General features: G+C 65.8%; 2 protein-coding genes across 3 annotated transcripts in view; one reads left to right on the top strand and one right to left on the bottom strand.

Moving 5' to 3' along the window:
- AHNAK2 (AHNAK nucleoprotein 2) overlaps positions 1-12,214 on the top strand; it is a 30,882-nt gene extending 18,668 nt beyond the window's left edge. The window contains exon 7 of one of the 2 annotated variants that reach the window (XM_032623047.1): positions 71-12,214. In XM_032623047.1, coding sequence (XP_032478938.1) covers positions 71-11,614 — 11,544 coding nt within the window. In that variant the 3' untranslated portion in view covers positions 11,615-12,214. The remainder of the gene's footprint in view (positions 1-70) is intronic. The other variant, XM_032623048.1, reaches the window with a different exon arrangement.
- A 2,695-nt stretch (positions 12,215-14,909) lies between these two features.
- Positions 14,910-22,389, bottom strand: PLD4 (phospholipase D family member 4). Its single transcript, XM_032624970.1, has 10 exons — positions 22,271-22,389; positions 19,682-19,878; positions 18,751-18,934; positions 18,462-18,582; positions 17,895-18,022; positions 17,117-17,317; positions 16,306-16,445; positions 15,977-16,142; positions 15,806-15,902; positions 14,910-15,372 (listed from the first exon to the last, which is right to left on the bottom strand). Exons 1-10 carry the CDS (start codon positions 22,295-22,297, stop codon positions 15,170-15,172), a joined length of 1,464 nt encoding a protein of 487 aa, XP_032480861.1. The 5' UTR covers positions 22,298-22,389; the 3' UTR covers positions 14,910-15,169.

Here is a 22,389-nt window from a genome sequence, read left to right as displayed (position 1 = left end):
TCCCGTCCCCGGAGCCCCTGCCTCCGACTCCCTGTACGGGGGCCCAAAAGGTGCTCTCTCCCTGTTTCAGGACCAGGATATCGCCGAAGGGCGCACGGAGACCCCCACGGAGACGCTGCAGGAGGATGGAGACCAGGAGAGGCTCATCTCCAAGCCCAGGGAGGGCAGAGGCAGGCAGCCCCAGAGGGAGCGGCTCTCCTGGCCCAAATTCCAAGCGCTGAAGAGCAAGCGTGGGCCAGGGCCCCGGAGGTCGCACAGCTCCTCGGAGGCCTGCGAGCGAGGGGACATGCCTGACCTGTCCCCCACGAGCACAGACACGGAGGCCCAGCTCCCGGAAGCAGGGCCAGGCAGGCAGCAGAAGAGAAGTTTCTCGAACCTGAGATTCCGGGTGGGCTCAGGGAAGGGGCTGTCGGGCAGGGGAGCCCACGGGGGGACAGTCCAGGCTGGGGTCCTGGTGGAGACAGGGCCCCGGGATTCCGGGCGAGAGGCCTCCAGGGCTGCCGCCCATGGCAGGAGAGAAGACAGGACGGCAGGGGTGCCAGAGGCCGCCGAGCCCCCCACGGAGCCCGGCCTCCGCACTGAGGGAGCCCCCGGGGAAGGGGCGGGCCCGGCACCCAGACCCCGAAGAAAGACAAAAGAGGCCAAGGACAAGGGGGAGACTGTGCCCCAGGGAAAAGCCGGGCTGGGCCCAGCGCCAAGACAGAGCAGGGAGGGGGCCAGGGAAGGCACGCAGGCGCTGGAGGTCGGCCTTGCCAGGCTGTCTCTGCAAGACTCAGCAGACCAAGGCATCCACCAAAAGCACCAACCAGAATTCCACGTCCGCATACCCACTTTAAAGACACCCAGGTTTGGACTTTACAAAGAAAAAGTGCTCGAGAAAGAAGGAGCCGCGACAGCTCTCCAGCGGGGACCACGGCAGAGAAGGGCCTCTGCTGAGGGCACGGAGGCCAAGGGGGAGGAGGCAGGGGAAGCAGAAAAGCACAGGCCCAGACAACCCCCAGTCCATCCGCCAGCGCAAGAGGTAGGAGAAATGGAGGAAGATGCAGCCCAGAAGAGAGACGAGGACAGCAAGGGCGGGGGCCCGCACACGGACGAAAAGGAGGGGAAGATGAAAATGCTAAGGGTCAAGCTGCCCTCCTTTGGGTGGTCGCCAGCGAAGGAGGCAAAAGGAGACAAAGCGACACAACTCCAGGAAACAGAGAAGGAAAAGGAAAGCAGCATCACAGTCGTAACGTTAGAGACAGACATAAAAGGCAAAGATGGACTAGAGAGACACAGCAAGTTCAAAATGCCCAAGTTCAAGATGCCGTCCTTTGCGGTGTCGGTACCCAGAAAGTCCGTCGAGGCCACCGTGGAGGTGTCCGTGCCCAAGGCCCAGGCCGAAGTGACCCTGCCCCCACTGCAGGGTGATGTCAAGACCAGTGACGTTAGCATCGAGCTGCCTTCCGCCGAGCTGGAAGTCAAGGCGGCCAAGGTGGGCCTGAAGCTCCCGGAGGGCCACCTTCCTGAAGCGGAGTCCACGGAAGCGGCAGCGGAAATCGGACTCAAGGGCCACCTGCCCAAGGTGCAGATGCCAAGCATCAAGGTGCCCCAGGTGGACATCAAGGGGCCCAAACTGGAACTGAAGGACGCCAAGGGCGAGGTGACGACCCCCGATGTGGAGGTGTCTCTGCCCAGCGTGGAGGTGGACATCCAGGCCGCGGGCACCAAGCTGGAGGGCGACGTGTCCCTTGGCGACAAGGAGGTGGCCGCCAGAGAGAGCAAGTTCAAAATGCCCAAGTTCAAGATGCCGTCCTTCGGGTTGTCGGTGCCCAGCAAGTCCGTCGAAGCCTCCTTGGAGGGGTCTGGGCCCAAGGCTCAGGCCGAGGTGACCCTGCCTTCGGTGCAGGCCGAAGTCAAGACCAGTGACCTCAGCGTCGAGCTGCCTTCCGCCGAGCTGGATGTCAAGGCCACCGAGGTGGGCGTGAAGCTCCCGGAGGGCCACCTTCCCGAAGCGGAGCCCAAGGAAGCGGCAGCGGGAATCGGACTCAAGGGCCACCTGCCCAAGGTGCAGATGCCAAGCATCAAGGTGCCCAAGGTGGACATCAAGGGGCCCAAACTGGACCTGAAGGATGCCAAAGGCGAGGTGACGACCCCCGACGTGGAGGTGTCGCTGCCCAGCGTGGAGGTGGACACCAAGGCCGTGGACATCATGCTGGCGGGCGATGTGTCCCTTGGGGACAAGGAGGTAGCCGCCAGAGAGAGCAAGTTAAAAATGCCCAAGTTCAAGATGCCGTCCTTCAAGGTGTCAGCGCCCAGCAAGTCCGACGAGGCTATTGTGGAGGTGTCCGTGCCCAAGGCCCAGGCCAAGGTGACCCAGCCCTCGGTGCAGGCTGACGTCAAGACCAGTGACCTCAGCATCGAGCTGCCCTCCACCGAGCTGGAGGTCAAGGCTGTCGAGGCGGGTGTGAAGCTCCTGGAGGGCCACCTTCCCGAAGTGGAGCCCAAGGAAGCAGTGGTGGGAATCAGGCTTAAGGACCACCTGCCCAAGGTGAAGATGCCCAGCATCAAGGTGCCCGAGGTGAACATCAAGGCCCCCCAGGTGGACATCACGGGGCCCAAACTGGAACTGAAGGACGCCAAGGGCGAGGTGACGACCCCCAATGTGGAGGTGTCTCTGCCCAGCGTGGAGGTGGACATCCAGGCCGCGGGCACCAAGCTGGAGGGTGACGTGTCCCTTGGCGACAAGGAGTTGGCCGCCAGAGAGAGCAAGTTCAAAATGCCCAAGTTCAAGATGCCGTCCTTCGGGGTGTCAGCGCCCAGCAAGTCCGTCGAGGCCACCGTGGAGGTAACCCTGCCCTCGGTGCAGGCTGACAGCAAGACCAGTGACCTCAGGATCGAGCTGCCCTCCACCGAGCTGGATGTCAGGGCTGCCGAGGTGGGCGTGAAGCTCCCGGAGGGCCACCTTCCCGAAGTGGAGCCCAAGGAAGCAGTGGTGGGAATCAGGCTTAAGGACCACCTGCCCAAGGTGAAGATGCCCAGCATCAAGGTGCCCGAGGTGGACATCCAGGGCCCCCAGGTGGACATCAAGGGGCCCAAACTGGACCTGAAGGATGCCAAAGGTGAGGTGACGACCCCCGACGTGGAGGTGTCGCTGCCCAGCGTGGAGGTGGACACCAAGGCCGTGGACATCATGCTGGCGGGCGATGTGTCCCTTGGGGACAAGGAGGTGGCCGCCAGAGAGAGCAAGTTCAAAATGCCCAAGTTCAAGATGCCATCTGTTGGGGTGTCAGCACCCAGCAAGCCCGTCCAGGCCGCTGTGGAGGTGTCCGTGCCCAAGGCCCAGGCCGACGTGACCCTGCCTTCACTGCAGGCTGACGTCAAGACCAGTGACCTTAGCATCGAGCTGCCCTCCACCGAGCTGGAGGTCAAGGGCGTGAAGCTCCTGGAGGGCCACCTTCCCGAAGTGGAGCCCAAGGAAGCAGTGGTGGGAATCGGGCTTAAGGACCACCTGCCCAAGGTGCCAGGACCCAGCATCAAGGTGCCCGAGGTGGACATCAAGGCCCCCAAGGTGGACATCAAGGGGCCGAAACTGGACCTGAAGGACGCCAAAGGCGAGGTGACGGCCCCCAACATGGCGGTGTCACTGCCCAGCATGGTGGTGGACACCCAGGTAGCGGGCTCCAAGGTGGAGGGCGACGTGTCCCTGGGAGACACGGAGATGACCGTCAGAGACAGCAAGTTCAAAATGCCCAAGTTCAAGATGCCATCCGTTGGGGTGTCAGCGCCCAGCAAGTCTGTCAAGGCCGCCATGGAGGTGTCCGTGCCCAAGGCCCAGGCCAAGGTGACCCGGCCTTCGGTGCAGGCCGACGTCAAGACCAGTGACCTCAGCATCGAGCTGCCCTCCTCCAAGCTGGAGGTCAAGGCGGCCGAGGTGGGCCTGAAGCTCCCGGAGGGCCACCTTCCTGAAGCGGAGTCGATGGAAGCGGCAGCTGAAATTGGACTCAAGGGCCACCTGTCCAAGGTGCAGATGCCCAGCATCAAGGTGCCCAAGGTGGACATCAAGGCCCCCCAGGTGGACATCATGGGGCCCAAACTGGACCTGAAGGACGCCAAGGGCGAGGTGACCACCCCCGATGTGGAGGTGTCTCTGCCCAGCGTGGAGGTGGACATCCAGGCCGCGGGCACCAAGCTGGAGGGCGACGTGTCCCTTAGCAGCAAGGAGGTGGCCGCCAGAGAGAGCAAGTTCAAAATGCCCAAGTTCAAGATGCCGGCCTTCGGGGTGTCAGCACCCAGCAAGTCCGTCCAGGCCGCCATGGAGATGTCCGTGCCCAAGGCCCAGGCCGAAGTGACCATGCCCTCGGTGCAGGCTGACGTCAAGACCAGTGACCTTAGCATCGAGTTGCCCTCCGCCAAGCTGGAGGTCAAGGCTGCCGAGGTGGGCGTGAAGCTCCCGGAGGGCCACCTTCCCGAAGTGGAGCCCAAGGAAGCAGTGGCGGGAATCGGACTCAAGGACCACCAGTCCAAGGTGAAGATGCCCAGCATCAAGGTGCCCAAGGTGGACATCAAGGACCCCCAGGTGGACATCAAGGGGCCCAAACTGGAACTGAAGGACGCCAAGGGCGAAGTGACGACCCCCGACGTGGAGATGTCACTGCCCAGCATGGAGGTGGACACCCAGGTCGTGGACAGCAAGCTGGAGGGTGATGTGTCCCTTGGGAACAAGGAGGTGGCCGCCAGAGAGAGCAAGTTCAAAATGCCCAAGTTCAAGATGCCGTCCTTCGGGTTGTCGGTGCCCAGCAAGTCCGTCGAAGCCTCCTTGGAGGGGTCTGGGCCCAAGGCTCAGGCTGAGGTGACCCTGCCTTCGGTGCAGGCCGAAGTCAAGACCAGTGACCTCAGCGTCGAGCTGCCTTCCGCCGAGCTGGATGTCAAGGCCGCCGAGGTGGGCGTGAAGCTCCCGGAGGGCCACCTTCCCGAAGCGGAGCCCAAGGAAGCGGCAGCGGGAATCGGACTCAAGGGCCACCTGCCCAAGGTGCAGATGCCAAGCATCAAGGTGCCCAAGGTGGACATCAAGGGGCCCAAACTGGACCTGAAGGATGCCAAAGGCGAGGTGACGACCCCCGACATGGAGGTGTCGCTGCCCAGCGTGGAGGTGGACACCAAGGCCGTGGACATCATGCTGGCGGGCGATGTGTCCCTTGGGGACAAGGAGGTGGCCGCCAGAGAGAGCAAGTTCAAAATGCCCAAGTTCAAGATGCCATCTGTTGGGGTGTCAGCACCCAGCAAGTCTGTCAAGGCCAGAGTGGAGGTGTCCATGCCCAAGGCCCAGGCCAAGGTGACCCGGCCTTCGGTGCAGGCCGACATCAAGACCAGTGACTTCAGCATCGAGCTGCCATCCTCCAAGCTGGAGGTCAAGACGGCCGAGGTGGGCGTGAAGCTCCCGGAGGGCCACCTTCCTGAAGCGGAGTCCACGGAAGCGGCAGCTGAAATTGGACTCAAGGGCCACCTGTCCAAGGTGCAGATGCCCAGCATCAAGGCGCCCAAGGTGGACATCAAGGGGCCCAAACTGGACCTGAAGGACGCCAAGGGCGAGGTGACGGTCCCAGACGTGGAGGTGTCGCTGCCCAGCGTGGAGGTGGACACCAAGGCCGTGGACATCATGCTGGCGGGCGATGTGTCCCTTGGGGACAAGGAGGTGGCCGCCAGAGAGAGCAAGTTCAAAATGCCCAAGTTCAAGATGCCGTCCTTCGGGGTGTCAGCGCCCAGCAAGTCCGTCGAGGCCACCATGGAGGTAACCCTGCCCTCGGTGCAGGCTGACAGCAAGACCAGTGACCTCAGGATCGAGCTGCCCTCCACCGAGCTGGATGTCAAGGCTGCCGAGGTGGGCGTGAAGCTCCCGGAGGGCCACCTTCCTGAAGCGGAGTCCACGGAAGCGGCAGCTGAAATTGGACTCAAGGACCACCTGTCCAAGGTGCAGATGCCCAGCATCAAGGTGCCCAAGGTGGACATCCAGGTCCCCCAGGTGGACATCAATGGCCCCAAACTGGACCTGAAGGATGCCAAAGGCGAGGTGACGACCCCCGACGTGGAGGTGTCGCGGCCCAGCGTGGAGGTGGACACCAAGGCCGTGGACATCATGCTGGCGGGCGATGTGTCCGTTGGGGACAAGGAGGTGGCCGCCAGAGAGAGCAAGTTCAAAATGCCCAAGTTCAAGATGCCATCTGTTGGGGTGTCAGCACCCAGCAAGTCTGTCAAGGCCACCGTGGAGGTGTCCATGCCCAAGGCCCAGGCCAAGGTGACCCGGCCTTCGGTGCAGGCCGATGTCAAGACCAGTGACTTCAGCATTGAGCTGCCCTCCTCCAAGCTGGAGGTCAAGGCGGCCGAGGTGGGCCTGAAGCTCCCGGAGGGCCACCTTCCTGAAGCGGAGTCCACGGAAGCGGCAGCTGAAATTGGACTCAAGGGCCACCTGTCCAAGGTGCAGATGCCCAGCATCAAGGCGCCCAAGGTGGACATCAAGGGGCCCAAACTGGACCTGAAGGACGCCAAGGGCGAGGTGACGGTCCCTGACGTGGAGGTGTCGCTGCCCAGCGTGGAGGTGGACACCAAGGCCGTGGACATCATGCTGGCGGGCGATGTGTCCCTTGGGGACAAGGAGGTGGCCGCCAGAGAGAGCAAGTTCAAAATGCCCAAGTTCAAGATGCCGCCCTTCGGGGTGTCAGCGCCCAGCAAGTCCGACGAGGCTATTGTGGAGGTGTCCGTGCCCAAGGCCCAGGCCAAGGTGACCCAGCCCTCGGTGCAGGCCGACGTCAAGACCAGTGACCTCAGCATCAAGCTGCCCTCCTCCAAGCTGGAGGTCAAGGATGTCGAGGTGGGCGTGAAGCTCCCGGAGGGCCACCTTCCCGAAGTGGAGCCCAAGGAAGCAGTTGTGGGAATCGGGCTTAAGGACCACCTGCCCAAGGTGCCGGGACTCAGCATCAAGGTTCCCGAGGTGGACATCAAGGGCCCCCAGGTGGACATCAAGGGGCCGAAACTGGACCTGAAGGACGCCAAAGGCGAGGTGACGGCCCCCAACATGGAGGTGTCACTACCCAGCATGGCGGTGGACACCCAGGTAGCGGGCTCCAAGGTGGAGGGCGACGTGTCCCTGGGAGACACGGAGATGACCGTCAGAGACAGCAAGTTCAAAATGCCCAAGTTCAAGATGCCATCCGTTGGGGTGTCAGCGCCCAGCAAGTCCGTCCAGGCCGCCATGGAGGTGTCCGTGCCCAAGGCCCAGGCCGACGTGAGCCTGCCTTCACTGCAGGCTGACGTCAAGACCAGTGACCTTAGCATCGAGCTGCCCTCCTCCAAGCTGGAGGTCAAGGCGGCCGAGGTGAGCGTGAAGCTCCCGGAGGGCCACCTTCCTGAAGCGGAGTCGACGGAAGCGGCAGCTGAAATTGGACTCAAGGGCCACCTGTCCAAGGTGCAGATGCCCAGCATCAAGGTGCCCAAGGTGGACATCAAGGCCCCCCAGGTGGACATCAAGGGGCCCAAACTGGACCTGAAGGACGCCAAGGGCGAGGTGACGACCCCCGATGTGGAGGTGTCTGTGCCCAAGGTGAACATCAAGGCCCCCCAGGTGGACATCATGGGGCCCAAACTGGACCTGAAGGACGCCAAGGGCGAGGTGACGACCCCCGATGTGGAGGTGTCTCTGCCCAGCGTGGAGGTGGACATCCAGGCCGCGGGCACCAAGCTGGAGGGCGACCTGTCTCTTGGCAACAAGGAGGTAGCCGCCAGAGAGAGCAAGTTCAAAATGCCCAAGTTCAAGATGCCGTCCTTTGGGGTGTCAGCACCCAGCAAGCCCGTCCAGGCCGCCGTGGAGGTGTCCGTGCCCAAGGCCCAGGCCGAAGTGACCATGCCCTCGGTGCAGGCTGACGTCAAGACCAGTGACCTTAGCATCGAGTTGCCCTCCGCCAAGCTGGAGGTCAAGGCTGCCGAGGTGGGCGTGAAGCTCCCGGAGGGCCACCTTCCCGAAGTGGAGCCCAAGGAAGCAGTGGCGGGAATCGGACTCAAGGACCACCTGTCCAAGGTGAAGATGCCCAGCATCAAGGTGCCCACGGTGGACATCAAGGACTCCCAGGTGGACATCAAGGGGCCCAAACTGGCCCTGAAGGATGCCAAGGGCGAGGTGACGACCCCCGACATGGAGGTGTGTCTGCCCAGCGTGGAGGTGGACACCCAGGTCGCGGACAGCAAGCTGGAGGGTGATGTGTCCCTTGGGAACAACGAGGTGGCCGCCAGAGAGAGCAAGTTCAAAATGCCCAAGTTCAAGATGCCGTCCTTCGGGGTGTCGGCTCCCAGGAAGTCCGTCGAAGCCGCCTTGGAAGAGTCCGTACCCAAGGTCCAGGCCCAGGTGACCCTGCCCTCAGTGCAGGCCGACGTGAAGACCAGTGCCCTCAGCATCGAGCTGCCCTCCACCGAGCTGGAGGTCAAGGACGCCAAGGTGGGCGTGAAGCTCCCAGAGGGCCACCTTCTCAGAGCAGAGCCCAGGGAAGTAGCGCTGGGAATTGCTCTCAAAGGCCACCTGCCCAAATTGCAGAAGCCCAGCATCAAGGTGCCCAAGGTGGACATCAAGGGGCCCAAACTGGACCTGAAGGACGCCAAGGGTGAGGTACTTACCAAATACCAGGTGACTCTCCCTGCAGCCGCTGTCTCCCCGGAGCTCCCTCTGGAAGCGGCCCCTTGTTCCCAGAACGATGCCTATCTTCCCAGCTCAGAAAGTTCTGCCAGTCTTCCAACCCAGAAGAGAGTTGCAGCATCCCAGACTGACAGTCCCGCAGGCCCTGTGGACCCCATGTCCCTTGCGTCATATGGTCGGGTGAGTTTTCCTAAGCTTCATCCACCAAAGTTCGGGTTTTCTGTCCCAGAAGCAGCCGATGCAGAGGCGGAGGCCAGTGCCGGGGATTGTGCCCCCTCTCTATCCGCTACTGGCCCTGCCCGGGGCCTGGACTCCACAGCTGTGCTGCGTAGTGCGTGGCTGTCGGCAGTGGCTGCAGGTGAGACCCCAGCTAAAGATACTGAACGTGGAGGGAAAGAGAGTCCCTTAAAAATGCCGTGGATCAAGCTTCCGTCATTCAGCTGGTCCCCAAAGAACGGGGCGGTGCCCCCAGAGGACCCTGAACGCAGCCTGGACGACGCGGAGATCGGCGTGGCTGTGGACACGGGTCACAAGGGCGTGCCCCCTGGGTGTCCTGTGTCTGCAGTGGAGGTGGCTGTGGACGCGCTTCCGGAGAAGGACGGAGAGGAGAGTGGCGTGGGGTCACCTGTCTGCACTGTGCTGGAACCTGCACCTCTCACAGGGCTCACTCCAGAGGGAGGGCCCGGCCTGCCACGCGGAGACCCGGCTGCTCCACGCTCTAGGCCCCCGGCGGGGGGTGGTGCTCCAGAAGGAGCGGACGTGGACCCCCACCTGCCACAGGCCCATGCTCCCCTTTTGGACTTTGCCAGACCCGACCTCAGGCCCAGCAAGGCCAGGGTGGGGGTGAGATCGTCAGCTGGTGGCCCTCCGTCTCTGGGACACAGCGGCCAAGGGCACGGGCTCCGGGACGGCTCAGCAAGCCAGCCTCTCGGCGAGGCGACGGCCCCCTCAGTAGGAGACCCCCAGCAGCCGTCCTGCAGCCCAGCAGATGTGGACGCTCCTGCGGTGGAGAGCGCGGCCTCGCAGGGGGGCTGGTTCAGGTTGCCCGCGCTCCGCCTGCCCGGCCTCCGGAGCCCCGCCAAGGAGAGGGGGGCGGCTGGGGCTCGGGGGGCGCCAGCGCCCGCGCCTGCTGCCAGCGCACTGAGGGAAGGAGAAAGCCCAGCTCCAGTCAGGGGTCAGGGGGTTCCTGGGTCAGAGGTGGAAGAAGCTATGTCCCTGCAGCCCCCAGAGGCAGGGGCAGACGAGGCAGCAGCGGAGCTCGCGTCCCACGCAGACGCAGACGTCCTAAAGAGAAGTCCTGAGGACAAACGCTCAGAGCCGCACCTCTCTCCTGCAGGGGCGCCCGCTGCAGGCCTTTCCCCTTCCGAGGCCAGGGTCCGTCCAGGCGAAGGCTCCCTCCCTCTTCAGATGCCTAGCGGCAGGCTTTCAGGAACCCAGGCCCCTCCTGCTGGGCCTGCAGGACCGGGCCTTGCTGCGGGGCAGGGGCGGGCAGAGGAATGGCCCTCCCAGCCTGAAGGCCCCATTAAACTGAAGGCGTCCAGGACCGACGGGCCGTCCCAGGTTTCTGTCGTTAACATGGGTCAGCCCTGGGAAGGCTCCGTGGTAACTGTCAGACTGCCCAGGTTAAGCGTGCCAAGGTTCGCCTTTCCTGACCCCAGCTCCGAGGCCGACGTCTTTATCCCCGCCGTGACGGAAGTGCGGTGCCCGGGGAGCAGCCTTGCCCACGCCCTGCACGAGGGAAGCCCGGGAGTCTGGGGCGCCAGCATTCTGAGGGCAGGTGCCGGGGCCCCCGGGGGGCAGCCCGTGGCCCTTGGCTTCTCCCCGGAAGCTTCCCCCATTTCCGAGGTCAGAGTGCGCGTTCAGCGTGCACAGGGAGAGGGCCCCGAGGTCGCCGTCCACAGCAGGGCGACGGCAGAGTTGGCTGACCTCTCGGGACCCGAGGCTATTTCCACCCAGGTCGTGCGGCAATTGGAGATCCCCGCATCTGAGATCCAAACGGCTTCTTACGGATTCTCATTGCTAAAGGGGAAGGTGCCGGAGCCCCGCACGCGGGTGAGTGTCCGAGACTCCCGGCTGAGGGACGACCTGCAGGAGGCTTCCAAACAAGCCGCCCCGGGAGCAGAGCCCGCCTCTGGAGGTCTGCAGCCGGACACCGGAGGACCGTTTGAAGTGATCTCGCCCAGTGTCCATGTGCCTGGACAGCCAATGTTCACGCCCAAAATGCACTCTGGCCGCCAGGGTGCCGACAGCTGCTCGGACAAGGACGAGGCTGCAGAAGCTCTCGCATTTCCCCCTAAAGAAGCCAGCGGGGAGGCAGCTACCTCCCTGGCAGAGGAAGACTCGGCTCCAAGAGAGAAACCAGGAGGTAGAAGATCTGGTCTGTTCAGGTTTTGGCTTCCGAACGTTGGGTTTTCTTCCTCTGCCGAAGAGCCGCGCGCCGATTCCAAAGGTGAGGCCCGCGCGGCGGCTGCCCTCCAGACACAGCCTGGGGCACGGCCCGAGGCAGAGCTCCCTAAGAAGCCCCAGAGGGCGGGCTGGTTTCGATTTCCCACATTAGGGCTCTCCTCCTCTCCCACCAAGAAAAGTGAAAGCTCTGAAGACGAGGCAGCTCTGGCAGAGCAAAACCCCCAAGAACAAGCGGTCACGTTCTTTGATGCCCCAGAAAGCTTCTCCCCAGAGGGCGAGGGGGCCGGGGGGCCGGCGGAGACTGCGGGCGCCAGAGCGATGGCCACATCCACGGCAAGGACAGGGCTGGTCCTGCTGGAGCAGGACCCAGAGGGCGGGATGCACCTGCACCCGGGCCCACCACCAAGTGAGGACAGACGGACAGACGAAAGGAGGCCCTGCGAAGCTCCCACCGTGAGGACGCGTGTGTCCACCTTGATTCATAGCACCGAGAGCAAAGCAGAGGTGCCCGAGAGCGGCGGGGCCCCACCCTCCCACAGCCCTCCCTAGGTGGGACCCCAAACGTGCCGGCCTCCCAGAGCCTCGGCAGCAGAGGCGGCACCCGGACTCCCCACGAGACCCCAGCCCCACGCGGGGTCCTGTGCTCCTGAGGGTCTTTGTTAGACACATGTTACTCGAGATCCCTGCCCACGAGGCCCTCGAGAACACAACTGCTGCTTGGAGAAGGGGCTGTGACGGCCGTGGGTGCAGAATTCGTTTGGGGTTCAACTCCTGTCCTGCTGCTGCCTCCTGGTGAAGGTCGTTTCGCTCTTTCGGGCAGAGTCCGGCGTATTCCAGGCGACCCCACTCCCCGCTCGCTTGCGACCAGCTCACTCCGCCGTCGGATGCCTCGCCGCCAGCGCGGCAAGCTCTGGGACGCGTTGTGTGACGACGCTCGCGCCCTGGGCTGGGGGCGGGCGAGCCAGCGGAGGCCGTTCAGACGGCCGTGAGTTCCCACGGGACGGTCTGTGGGCGTCCGCTTGCCCGCGGCACCCCCCCACCCCGCGTGCCCAGCCCCTCAGTGTACCCGCTGCGGCCAGGCTGCAGACGGGACCTGTCTGGCTGCTCCCGGGACCCTGGACGGGCAATAAATCCAGTGCTGCTTCCCCAGTGCTGACTGCGAGGTGTTTGTTCTGGTTGGAATCCATCCCTGCGCGCCCCCACGCGCTCCGTCCTAAACACTCCTAGGTTGCTCGGGAAAGCAGAGTCAAGGGTGGCTCACTCATCCGTTTGTCTGTCCAGACCCTCCTCTGAGCCAGCGGCTGCGAGAGACCAAGAGGAAGAAGGCGAGGGCCCAGGAGTCCACAGTGTGGCCGGGGAGGCAGCGCAAGGCGTGGGTGGTGGGCACAGCAGGGACAGCATACGGGGGCCCTTGGCCTCGGGGGCCGGGGATGGGGAGCTGGGTCCTCGGCCACGATGGGGGCCCATCTCAGAGGCTTCCTTTGCCGTGGTGGCCCTCCACCCCAAGCAGCCCACGGGAAGCAGATTCAGAACAAGGTTGGAGGAGTTTCCTATGAACTTGCAGGGGTCAGATCTCCTCCCGGCTGCCTTCAGACGCCCCTCAGGGGCCCGTGGGCACGAGGCACTCGGAGTGGGAGCTGGAGCCTATCCCACCTCCCTTCTGCTTGGAGAGGAGCGGCTGCTCTCGTGGCTGGGGCTACAGGCAAAAGAGCAGGGCTGGGCGGGGGCGGGTTGGGGGGACGCTGGGCCCGCACGGCATCCTGCTACCCCCGAGGCTACTCCCCCCAACCCCCTCCCCATGCTGCCCTGAGAGAGCCTGGGGGGCTGGGTCCTTCCCCCTGGCCGCCATGGGAGGTCCCATCTCCTGTGGCCGGCTGGGAAGGTCTCCCAAGGTAGCGGATGTGGAACCCTCTGGAAGGTGGGGCGGGGGGAGGGAAAGCTCAGTGGGGAGTGGGTCCCGCAGTCAAGGAGGCTGCAGTAGCCTCTCCCAGCCCCAGCCTCGTGCCCATCAGACCGACGTGGGGAGCACAGCCCCCTGGGAACACTGCAGTGGGGGTCTGCCTGGCTCCGTGGGTTTCATTGCTCTCTGAGCCCGGAGTCAAGGCGTGAGATATCGTAGCCTTGGGAGCCACTGACAGCACAGGCCCTTCCACCTTCCGTGTGGCCTCTGTTCTGTGTGACAGCGCGTGGGAGCCACCTGCACCGTGTGACAGCATGAAACAACGCACACTTAGGACTCCCCCAGTCTCTGTGGGTCGGGAGTCCGAGCACGGCTTAGCCGGGTCCCATGACGCCGCCATCAAGGCACGGGCCAGGCTGCCGTCTCATCTCCAGACTCAACTGGGGAAGGACCCACTTCCCACACTCGCAAGGCTGCTGGGTTCAGGTCGGGTGGCTGAGGGCCCTGCTTCTTGCTGGCTGGAGGCTGCCCTGCGGGCCTCTCCATAGGACAGCTCGCGGGAGTCTCCTTCGTCACAGCAAGGGTCGGCCCCCGGCCAGATGCTGTTACCGCCTCGTGTCACGTGACCACCTCTGTGCGTTCTACCTGTCGCAGGCGAGGCAGCTAGTGCCCTCCCTCGAGGGCCTGGGTTCCAGGGTCCCAGGAGGCAGGGTCTGTCCCCCACACCCCAGAAGGGGTCCCTGGGCCTCTCACGCCTCGTCAAGCTAGGCCTCCTGTGACGGGGGTCTGCTCTGGAGGCCTCTGAGGCTGCCACTGAGGTGTGGCCACCAGACCCACAGTGTGTAGCGGGCCTTGCACTGGCTGTGGCCTTTCACCCTGTTGCCCCGCCATAGCCTGGCGCACAGAGCCCTCCTGGGCCACGGCTCATCAGCCAAGGGGGCAGAGGGCCCGGGGTCTGCTGCTCCTGGGGCGCTGCCCTGCAGCACGGTTGCGGTGGGAGTGGTGTGCCGCCAGGGGAGCTCACGCACAGACCAGCAGCCAGAGGCCCTGGGCGCTTCTCAGGCCGCGTGGAGCCGTGGCACTCTCTCCAGATCCCCGCGGGTCTGGGCAGGGAGACAGGCTGGGTTTGGGGATCTTCCTCGCAGACGAGGACACTCACGTCAAAGGCGTCCAACGGTAACCCAGTCAGGTCTCCCTGGGGCCGAGATGACGCGGGAACTGGGGAGCAGCGGCCCGGGGTGGGCCTGGGGTCCGCTTGCTCAGCTCCCTCAGCGGCCAGTGTCTCCTGGACATTGAGCCAGCCCCCAACTCTAGCCTCGGGTGCCCTGGGGGCCTCTGCGAGGGCAGGTGGGCTCTGAAGCCGAGGTCAGAAACCAGAAGGTGGCGAGGCCAGGGCCGAGACAGGCTTCTGACCCAGCATTCCTAGCAGAAGGGCCAGAACCGAGTTGTCAGACCAGGATTCAGCTCCTGCCTCTGCAGGGCAGGTGCTGGGCGAGGCCCAAGAGAGGGTGAGCTCCAATGGGGCTGCATCCAAACCCCATCCTGGCTGGTTTCACCCTCCCCCCAGCTCAAACCCAGGTCCTCTCCACTCTACAACTCTACCGCCCGGTTCCTGGCCCCTTATACACCGGGACTGGGTGCCACGAGCAGCTTGGCCTCTACAGGCCTGGGCCCACCACCCCAGGCGCCAGCCCCGCCCCCATCAGGCCTGGGCCCGCCCCAGGCACCAGCCCCGCCCCCTGCTCTGTCCCTGGGTTCCTGTGGGCGGGAGGCTGGACGCTGGGGAGAGTCAGGGGCTAGCATGGCGGAAGCCCAGCCCCGCCTCAATGTGGCCTCGTGGACACAGGCGCCTCCCAGGTGGGTAGAGGCTGAACTCCAGCCTGGGGCTGAGAAGGTGGGACGCAGCCTGACCCAGGACTCACAGAAGAAACAGGGGGCACACAGTATTGTAAAGGCTCCGTGTGTGGGCAGGAATTGCGGCTCTGTGGGAGCCAGGGAGGGCATCCTGGAGGGCTCCGTGGAGGAGGTGGGGGTTTAAGAGGGGCTAGATTTGGAGAGCAAACAGTTTGCGCCTGCCCTGCGTTGGGCAGTCCTGCCCCTGACCAGGGCTTGTGCGGATGGAGCTGCTCGGGGTCCAGACTGGGGGCCAGGCAGGGAGACCCGGTCGGGAGCAGTGGGGCTCCGCAGCCAGGAAGAGCTGGACGTCAGCCCTGCCAAACACAGTCCTGGCCCTGGGCCTGTCCGTCCAGGCCTACAGCGTAGCGGGAGCTCCAGTCTCGCTCAAACAGTTGCCGCAGCTGCCCCTGCACGGGGGCCGCCCCTGGCTGCGCGCTGGAGGCCCTCTGGCTGACCACCAGGCCCACACCCGAGGTGCTGCTGAAGTAATCTTCCGACCAGTTGGAAGTGCCTGTGGGCGGAGACGCTGGGTTACTGGGCCGCAGTGGGGGGTCCTCTGCTGTCTGGCCCAGCCCGATGGCCCCAGCGGCCACTCTGCCGTGGTCCGGCTCCAGCCCCGCAGCCTCTCTGGCGCCGAGTGCAGCCCGCTCTTCACGTGAGGGACTGCACCCCGGCAGCCCACGGACTCAGTGCTCGGGGGGGCTCGGTGCCAGGGGTCCCCACCTGCCTCCATGGGGGAGGGCCTGAGCCCTTCAGCAGGTCCCCGCCCGGGGTCCATGCTGGACGGAACAACAGCGCCCCCTTCAGCACCCGGCCTGGCCACCGCCCGGGCGACACGATCGCTTCTGCGGGCCTGTGTGCCCTCTGCTGGCATCCACTCGCTCGGCAGCCCACGAGGACTCAGGGGTCCTGAGCCGCTGCCCGCAGCCCTCCCCCCTGCTCACCTATGTAGGCCGCCTTCTCCGTGACCATGAACTTGCTGTGGTTCACCCTGCTGAAGGGGATGTTGGAGTGGTTCCTCACGGGCACGATGAAGACTTTCTTGGGGGAACAGAGAGGGTGTGTCAGCCAACAGGGAGGCTGCTTCCCGGCCCGGCCAGGGGGTGGGTCCTCACCACGTCCACGGACACGTTGGCCGCGGGGTTGCTGAGGGCCTGCAGGGACCGCAGGTAGGGGAACATGCTGGGGTCCGTGTTGAGCCAGCAGCTGACCAGCAGGCGTACATGCACGCCCCTGCTGACGGCCGCCACCCGCAGCGCCGTGTCCAGCACCGGCCAGTACCTGGGGAGGGTGCGGGGGAGGGTCAGGGTCCTCAGGTCAACCGGGCCCCGCGCACACGCCCCAAGTGGGCAGGGGTCCTGGCGGGCGAGGAGACAGGCCAGGAGCTGCCCACAGGCAGAGGGGCCTCCCCCGTCCGGGGCCGCCCGGCTCCCTCCTGGCCTACCTGGCGGGGTGGCTGAAGCGTGTCGTGGGGAAATACTCCATCACCGAGGCATAGATGAACTCCCGGGCGCCCCCCATCACCGCCAGCAGCGCATCCAGGTCCCGGGTGCGGCCGTGGGGGCAGAGTGCGGGCGGCGATGCCTGTGCGGGCAGAGAGGTCCCTGAGGGCACTGCCCACCCGGTTCTGAGCCACTGTGTTCCTGGACCCATGACGCCACGGTGCAGCCACCCTCCAGCACTGGGAACCAGGAGGAAGACAAGACGTCGGGTCTAAACAGGGGCCCCGGGCTGGCCTGACTCCGGAGGAAGCTCCCTGCGCGGCTCAGCCTGGGTCACCACATCTGGGGAAGCGTCCTTGCCTCCGAGGCAGGGTCTCCACTGTAGCCCAGCACTGGGGTCGCTGCCATGTACCCTGAGGGGGGTCGTGGCTGGTGGGCATGACCGCCCGCCCCTCAGTCCCCCTCTCCTCCCCCCAGAGTGACAGAATTGCGTGATGCACGGGTCCTCCCCCCACCCTCCCTGGTCCTGAGTCAGACCCCATCCAACAGTGTGCTCTGAGGCCCCCAGGGCCACAGGGTGACCCCCACAAGCACTCAGGTTGCCTGTCTCCAGTGGATGACGATGACCGCGTCCTCTCCTGGGGCCGGGCCTGCCCCTCCGCCATCCATGGCGCTGGGTCCCCGAGCCGTGGCCCCGAGGACCTAGCAGACTCTGGGGTGTCTGCAGGGCAGGCCCGGGGTGGGCGGGGCTCCCTGTGCCTCTGGCCAGCCAGGAGAGCAGGGGCTCCAGTCGGCGCCCCTGACCACTCTTACCGAGAAGTAGGCAGTGGTGGGCACCCCGTCAAAGTAGTCCTGGAAGGGCTGGAAGCAGTTGATGTGGGAGGAGAAGTTCCGAGGCCAGGGTTTGGGGAGGACAGCCCTCGGCACCCCCAACACCCAGTAGGTCTGGAAGGTCTTCTCCAGGTCCTGGGCCAGGCGGCTACAGTTGTAGATGATGGCGCCGAGCTCCTTCACCTGCAGGTACCGGGGCGGCGCTGCGGGAGGGGCCCCTCTGGGGCCGTGTGGACCCCCTGGGCCAGGGGTGCCGGGCAGGTGCAGCCCCCGGCTCGGCAGCCGGTTAACAGCAGCAACCATCGCCCGCGAGAACCCGTAGTAGATGGTGCGCTGGGGGAAGCCGTGGGGTGGGGTGCCCTGCGGGTCCCTGTTCTCCTTAACATTTTATTCCAAGGGCAATACGTGTTTATTACCAAAAGACAATAGAAAACGCATAAATGCACAGAGAAGAAAGAAAAAAGAAAATCACTCTCCACTGCTAAGCGACAGCTGCTGTCACCGTTTGGACTCATGGTCAGAGCATTGCTTTTCCCAGAAGGGATCGCGCTTTGTCTGCACGGTTTCCCGGATGAGGTGACTCGAGCATCTTTCCGGGCGGTTAAATGACCTACTGCAGCAGGAGCTCAGCGCCGTTAGAATCCGGTAACCAGTCTCCGGGTGTTTCTACCACAGCGATGTTACAGACATGGCCACTTCCCCCAGGGTGACTGCCCACATGGGAACATGGGGTCTCCCCTCTCGGGGCTCAGGGACTCACCTGTGTCAGCGACCGCCAGTCCATGTTGGCGCTGCCCACATAGATGTGCCGCCCATCCACGACCCAGAACTTGGAGTGCAAAACGCCACCGGTGAGCCTTCCCATGGGCACGTGTCGCACCTGCGCGCCTGACGAGGGTGCAGGACGGTGCGGTGAACCCGCTTTGCACTGAGCCAGATTCTCAGCTCTTTCTCTGCAGTTGGGTGGATTCCTTTCTCCTCACAGCAGTCCTACTCAGTTGATGCTGTTATTCCCATTTTACAGGTGGGAAAACTGAGGCATCGACCAGCCTGGGGTCCCTCCAGGCAGCCCGGCTCTGTGAGGGTTGTCCCTGCTGCCTCTGGCTCCCGGCCAAGCCACCATCCACAGGTTGAAGCGGCTGGGCTCAGCAAGGCCCGGAGACCACCCTGTGCTCTGCCCCCTGGGAAATGACACGTCCGGCTCCCTGGAACCAGCCCCCGGGGAAGCCCACTTGAAGGCGCTTGCGGCACTGGGCTCCCGGCCTCCCCCTCCCGGGCGGCCCCACTGCTCTCGCCCGTCCCCAGGCCCAGGACGGCGGGAACCTACCTCGGGCCACCAGGACCTGCAGGTCGGTGGAGTTCGGGACCAGTGTCGGGGCGCTGGTGGCCACGGCCAGGGAGACGTTTCTGTCCAGCAGCTGCTGCAGCTTCCGCAGAAGGGCCTCTCCCTGGGAGGGTGGGCGAGCGGTGAGAGGCCACCCCAGTCCCACCGGAAAGGGCCCGGACTTCCCCGGAGGCCGCCTCTGACCGCCCGCAGATGCGCTGCCCGCCGGGCTTGCTGTGTGCCTGGCCCCTGGACGGCCCGCAGCCTCCGAGTCAGGGGAGGGGTGGCGCACCAGCTGGGAAGAAGAGTCATTGACCCCAGTGTCGGGCCCCGTGAGGGACCAGTAGAAGGAGGCCACGTGGACACTCTCCCGGGCGGCGTCCAACAGCTGCAGCCAGGCCTGGGCCAGGGGCTGGGCAGACGGGCTGCCCGGTGCAGGCGGCAGGTCCCGGGGGATGCTTTCCACGAGGACGAGCCTGCGGAGGAGGTGCCAGGTGTGAGCGCAGGAACCACCAGCCAGCCTCACGTCACCCGTTCCATCCCGTCCAGCCAAGCGGGAGGGCTGAGCCCAGGCCGCGGTGCAGGGAGGGGGCCGCAGGCCGGACTGGGCAGGGCAGGCCTGACACCCAGGAGCGCCCCAGGGAGGGGCCTGAGTGGGGGGCCTGAGAGCAGGGCAGTTGGCGCCCAGGCCCGCCCCAAACCCAGGTGCTGTCTGCTCAGAGCTGTCGCTTGTGGAGCCCGGCAGAGGTGTTGGGTCTGGGCTCCTGCAGCTGTGGAGGCCCTTGGAGACGCCCGGGCTGACCCAGAAGGGAGGGCTGGGCCGGTGGGGGTTGGGGGTACGCTGGGGGTGTGCTGGGATTCCATGACCCCCCAGCGGGGCGGGAGGGGCGGGGGCTGCGACTCCACACCAGGTGGAAGGGCTGCGATGGTGCCACCTCCGCCCAGGTAGGACCGGGGCTCGCGGCCTTGTCGGAGTCTCTGGGTGGCAGCCTGCCTTTGCTGCAAAGAGCGCCCCAAGTCATCCCCGCCCCCCGCCCCCACTCCGGCCCATACAGTTCGGGGCTTCTCCCCCTCTCCCGACCACTCGCCCTGCCTCACAGCCCACCCTCCCCGGAACCTGCCTCTTCCAACAGGAGGTGGCAGAGAGCAATGCTCGTCCCGCTGGGGAGCCCCAGGGGGAAGGCAGGCGGCGGCCACCCTGCAGACCTCACAGGCTCACTCACCGGCAGGAGTCCTTCTGCTGATGCCGCCGGGCCTCCCCTCCCAGGGGCGCCCAGGCCAGGCTGGAGCCGAGGCCCCGAGGCGTGGTGGGCCCTTCCTCGGGGCGCACGTGGCCCCAGGTGGAGGGAGAGAGCACTTGCCACAGCACGTAGGTGAGGGTCACCGCGCTCAGACACAGCAGAGCCAGAGCCCCCCGCACCTGCAACCGGAGGAGGGCGTCACCACGGGGTCCCCGGGGCGTGGCCGTGCTCTTCCGGGTGGGCCTGATGGCCTCTCCAGCGCTGAGACAGACCGTCCCTGCTGCCAGGGAGGCCAGGCCTGCCGCTGGGCGGGGCTGGCGAGGACGGGGCCACGCAGGTCCGAGCCCACCGCCGGGGCGCAGCCCGGGGCCGCATGGTCACCGGCCATCTTCCCAGGTCCCCCGAGACAGGGCACGTGGCAGGTGCCGGGCAGCCCTCCGGTCAGGGTGCCCCGCTTCCCCCGTGGCTAGTTCTGTCCTTGCCACTCTGGCCCAGGGGTCCTGTGAGGCTGCTGAGCCCCCTCCCTCAGGCCCCCAAGTCCTACTGGGCGTGCCTCCCTGTCCCGTGGGCTGCGGGCTGGCGTGGATCGGGGCCACGCGGGGGCCACCAATGTGGTCTGCATAGGCCTCCGCACCTGCTTGGGGTGACCTGGCGTCACCCACAGCTCCAGGCCCAGCTGCAGTGGCTCCACAGTGTCTGGGCAGCTGGGCACAGGGGCCACCACTTCGTGGGGACCCTACAGCCACCCACTCCTGCCCACGGTCGCACCCTCAGCACAGCCTGGCCTGAAGCTGGCGAGTGCCGTGCCCTTCACTAGTTGCGCGTGCGTGTGTGTGTGCGCGCCCCGGTCTGTTCCCGGGACACACGTGACCCGCAGCTCTCCCTCTCGGACCCCCTCCCGGCGGGCATGTGGGTGTCTGAATCTCAGTTCCTTGTTTCAGTCACAACCTCAGCGAGTCTGATGCCATTTCTGCTTTCCAGCTCGGCCCTCTCAAGGCTAGCCTGTATATAGCTGCTTCCCTTCCCGGGCTGGGCGCCCCCCGTCCTGGGCCCTTGCAGCCCCTCCTGGGCGCCGGGCAGCAGCCCTTGTCCTGGCTGGGGAGACCCTGCACGGAGAGAGTGTTGCTGTTCACGGGGCTGGGGGCCGAGTCGGGACGCCTTGATGCTGCCAGCAGGGCTCTCCCAGTGCAGCAGGACTCTGCAGCCCGCTGGGGACGGAGGCTGCGTCTTGTCCCCTCAGAGCGGTCACTCCCACGAGGAGCTGGAGGCCAGGCCGGCTGGGCCCCGGCTGGAGTTGGGCCCCTCCCCAAAGCAGCCTCAAATGCCACCACGAGTGGGATGCTCCGGAGCCCAGCGCGGCCCCCCCGGAGGGCGGGGGAGGGGCCCACGCGCAGCGACAGGGATCCCCCCCCCCCCCGCCCCACCCGGCCAGCCAGACTCCGAGGCATCCGTGAGGGGTGGGTGCAGCCCTCCCTCCTGGCCTTGGTGGGGAAGTGGCCCCTGCAGCCTGGGGCCTGGGGCCTGGGCTGCGCTGCCTGCCTGAGTGCAGCTTGGCCATGCACTGGGGCCCAGGGAGCAGGTGTCCTTCCACAGGACACGCTGGCCCGCCTCAGTGTGGGGAAGGGGCGGCCATAGGAGCTGGGCCTGGGGGGCTGTGTCTGCCCTGAGCCAGGACCATTACTGGGAGGCGGGGGCCCCAGAAAGCAGAGCGAGAGAGGGGGACTCAGGCAGAGTGCCCGAGGCCCGGCACCCCTCCCTGCCAGGAGCCCCCATGGAGGGGAGTCAGGGTGCTTCCCCACCCTCACGCCACAGCGGAGCGCTCGGGGGCCTGCCCCTCCCCTGCCTGCCTGGGGAGGGCTCGGGGCCGCATCAGGCCTTCACAGTGAACAGGTCCCAGGCCCCTTCACTGACCCTCAGGAGAGGCAGTCGGGGTGTAGTCCTGGGCGGGGCCCCAGGGCCATCCTTGCACAGATGCTGCCTCTGCTGCGCCGCCCGGGGCCCCAGGCAGACAGGAAGGTTGGAGCGCGGCAGCCCTGCCCCCACGGCCCTCATCTGGGACTCGGAGCACGGCCGAGGCACCTGCCGGGCCACCCATCCCCTTGGGAGCTGCCGGGGCCTGGGGAGGTCAGCCGTCCGGGGAGGCTCTGGGCAGCTGCAGCCCTGGGGACCCTGCATGTCCAGGGGTGGGGCTGGCTGTTGGGAGACTCCCATGGGACAGCTCTGAGCTCCCCCCAGCCCTGTGCTGGGCAGCTGTGGGACCCTGCAGGCATCGGAGATCCTGGGTGAGGGGTGGGACTTCATGCCGTGCAGGGCACGTGGTGCAGCTGCCCAGCCCAGGCCGGGGCAGAGCGAGGGCCTGCTCTGAACTCTCTCCTCGGGGAGCCCCCGAGGCCCTGGGGGTCCTGGCTGCACAGACTGGCAGAGGAACGGGTGCTCTGCAGGCCTAGCTGGAGACCTGATGACCCTTTGGGCCCAGGGCTGCTGGCAGCACGGGGCCAGGGGGCAGTGGACCAAAGTCCCCATCTCAGGACCTTTGGCCTGACTCTCCCATCTGGCCTCACTGGCACTTACCTCTGGGGGTCCTGCCTTGGCGTTCATCTTGGCTTTGCCACAGACGCAGGCCCTCAGCTCGCCAGCGAGCACCCGATCAAGTCCCACCTGCCTCCTCTCTGCAGCCCGCTGCTTCCCCT

The sequence above is a fragment of the Phocoena sinus genome, chromosome 2 (genome assembly GCF_008692025.1).
Source record: "Phocoena sinus isolate mPhoSin1 chromosome 2, mPhoSin1.pri, whole genome shotgun sequence".
NCBI lineage: Eukaryota > Metazoa > Chordata > Mammalia > Artiodactyla > Phocoenidae > Phocoena > Phocoena sinus.
The sequence above is the reverse complement of the archived record's forward strand: the minus strand, read 5'-3'. Positions and strand labels throughout refer to the sequence as shown.

Excerpts from the sequence above, each read along its gene's own strand:
- PLD4 (XM_032624970.1), bottom strand. The coding sequence starts at position 22,297 with ATGAACGCCAAGGCAGGACCCCCAGAG. Across the intron at positions 19,879-22,270 it reads CCAAGGCAGGACCCCCAGAG|GTGCGGGGGGCTCTGGCTCT; the intron begins GTAAGTGCCAGT and ends CTCCGGTTGCAG. Across the intron at positions 15,373-15,805 it reads GGAGAAGGCGGCCTACATAG|GCACTTCCAACTGGTCGGAA; the intron begins GTGAGCAGGGGG and ends CTCCGCCCACAG.